Source organism: Trichechus manatus, unplaced genomic scaffold (assembly GCF_000243295.1).
Source record: "Trichechus manatus latirostris isolate Lorelei unplaced genomic scaffold, TriManLat1.0 scaffold00037, whole genome shotgun sequence".
Classification (NCBI taxonomy): domain Eukaryota; kingdom Metazoa; phylum Chordata; class Mammalia; order Sirenia; family Trichechidae; genus Trichechus; species Trichechus manatus.
Window position 1 is genome coordinate 18,521,755 of NW_004443973.1, and position 2,633 is coordinate 18,524,387.

Here is a 2,633-nt window from a genome sequence, read left to right on the forward strand (position 1 = left end):
CTAGAGTCATGGAGAAGCTCCCCAAACTTTTGCTTTGGTTTACAGAGTCTTGAGCCCTGTTATGGGAGAACCTTTAAGTGAACTGGAGAATTCAAGCTTAGGCAAGTTTTGCAGGGAGTATTGCCTAATTTTTAGGATGGTAGTTCTCAGGACTGGTGGTGTACCATAACCCCAGTGTCAGTACCTCACCCCAATGAATCAGAATCTTTGAGGGAGTAGTATAAGCATTAGTATTTACACATAGCACCATAATAATTGTGATGCTTGGCTAAGGTTGAGAACAGCAGCTTTAGGAGGACTGCAGACTTCCTAAACTATAGATGGCTCCTCCTCACCTGATTCCAAATAATCTCCTTCCCTTTGACTTCTTTACCCTTGCTTATTTTGTGTCATTCTCTTAGAAACTGTCTATGTGTTTTCTGTATACTCTGTTGCTAGCCAAAATAAAGACAAGAGCATGATTTCTACATGTTTAGGAGTAGTATGAAAGGGTAAAGCCAATGTTTAATTAAAGTGTCCTGACATTTTTAAACTTAAAAGTAAAAAAAAATAAAGGATAGTGGGAAAAAAAAATTGTTTCTAGAAATCTAATAAGTTTATATCAGTATTAGAAGTTCAAGGAATTCCTTTCCTGAAAATTCAAATAACTCCCGAGAATGTATTTGCTAACCTTCAAAACTTTGTTTTCATTTTATTGTATGTCATCATAAACCAAATGAAACCAAACCTGTTGCCATCAAGTCAATTCCGACTCATAACAACCCAATCTAATCAACCTCTTTGTTATCTAGGAAGATCCTAGTTAGTGGCAGTTTCCCCGAATCTTAATACAACAGATGATCAGAAATTTAGTAAGAAGATGGAAATACGAAATCACAGATAGAGTGTCCTTAAAGATCCTATTCATCTTAATGTTTGCTTGGATTGTAAAGTATATGTTGATGTTGTGAAGCACTTCAAAGAAGTATATCTAAATACTCTTTTTTCAGGTGAGAGAATATCCTTTATATCATTTGGTAAAAGCTCAGTCACAAAAGAAAATGGGAGAAATAGCAGAAGCAATTAAAACTCTGCATATGGCAATGAGTTTACCAGGAATGAGGAGAATTGGAGCCTCCTCAAAATCTAAATACCGAAAAACTGAAGTTGATACAAGCCATCGTTTATCAATCTTTCTTGAGTTGGTAGAGGTTCACCGCTTAAATGGAGAGCAGGTAGGTCAAATTTTAATTCAATGGCCTATATCTGAACTTTGCTTTTCAAGTATATATATTAGTAGAAGGTGAAAAAGCTAAAATTATTCCCTTGACTAAGTGATAAAGTTTAGAAAATTTATTTCTTCTTTACTTGGAGCTAAAACATGTACTATCTCCAAGCTTCTGAAAGTTAAACATAAATCGTGCCCTGGATGGCTTTAAATATCAGTGTGATTACCTTTGCTACTATGAAACAGTACAATATTGTATAATTTTGTAAATTCTTAAAAGGAATAACATACATACACACAAACACACACTTAGGCACACAGATATATTATCGGAATAAAATGAAAGCTCTAACCTGAAATTCTAGTAGTTGAGAAAACAAATTTTTGATGAATATAGCTATGGTAAATTCACAGGAACATAATAAACTCAGAGTAAATTACATATATATATATACAGAGAGAGAGAGAGAATGTAATTCTGAGAGAAGAATGAAAACCTTGTAGAAAACAAGGAACTTAAAGATATTTGTCTCAGATTTTTAGTTTCTAGCATTTATTGATCAGTTGTTTTCATATTTTAATGGAAATTGAGAAGGCCATCTTTCTAGATAGTTGTCAAATCATGCAGAATTTCAGTTTCATTAATAAATTAATATAAAATACATTTAATAAATAGGGTCAGTACTACCATATGTAACTGATTCCAAGATGCACTTTTTTTTCACATTTTAACATTTCTGAAGTCAGAATGTCTTATACTATCTAGAGTTGAAATAAGTCTTAAGAGAAATGGCATTTTAGATTTGAAAATGAGCTAGTATATTCACTTGAGGTATAACAAAAATGCAACCACTTGTCTGTCAGTTTGTCGTACTGTGGTGGCTTGTATGTTGCTATGATGCTTGAAGCTATGCCGCTGATATTTCAAATACCAGCAGGGTCACCCATAGTGAACAGGTTTCAGTGGAGCTTCCAGATTAAAACAGACTAGAAAGAAGGACCTGGTGATCTACTTCTAAAAATACTTGGCCAGCAAAAACCTTATGAATAGCAGTATAGCATTGTCTGATGTAATGCTGGAGGATGAGCCCCTCAGGTTGGAAAGCACTCAAAATATGGGGAAGAGCTACCTTCCCAAAATAGTCAACCTTAATGGCGTAGATGGAGTAGAACTTTCAAGACCTTCATTTACTGATGTGGCATAATTCAAAACGAGAAGAAACAGCTGCACACATCCATTAATAATCAGAACATGGCAAGTATGAAGTATCAATCTAGAAAAATTGGAAGTCATCAAAAATGAAATGGAACACATAAAGATCAATATCCTGGACATTAACAAGCTGAAATGGACTGGTATTGGCCATTTTGAATTAGACAATCATATGGTCTACTATGCCGGGAATGACAAGTTGAAGAAGAATGG

The 2,633-nt window shown here is 34.4% G+C and overlaps 1 protein-coding gene across 1 annotated transcript in view; it reads left to right on the forward strand.

Moving 5' to 3' along the window:
• The window catches only part of TTC21B (tetratricopeptide repeat domain 21B), a 72,449-nt gene that overhangs the window by 26,523 nt on the left and 43,293 nt on the right, over positions 1–2,633 (forward strand). The window contains 1 exon segment of the mRNA XM_023730497.1: positions 807–1,214. Within this exon segment, the coding sequence (XP_023586265.1) occupies positions 807–1,214 (408 nt within the window).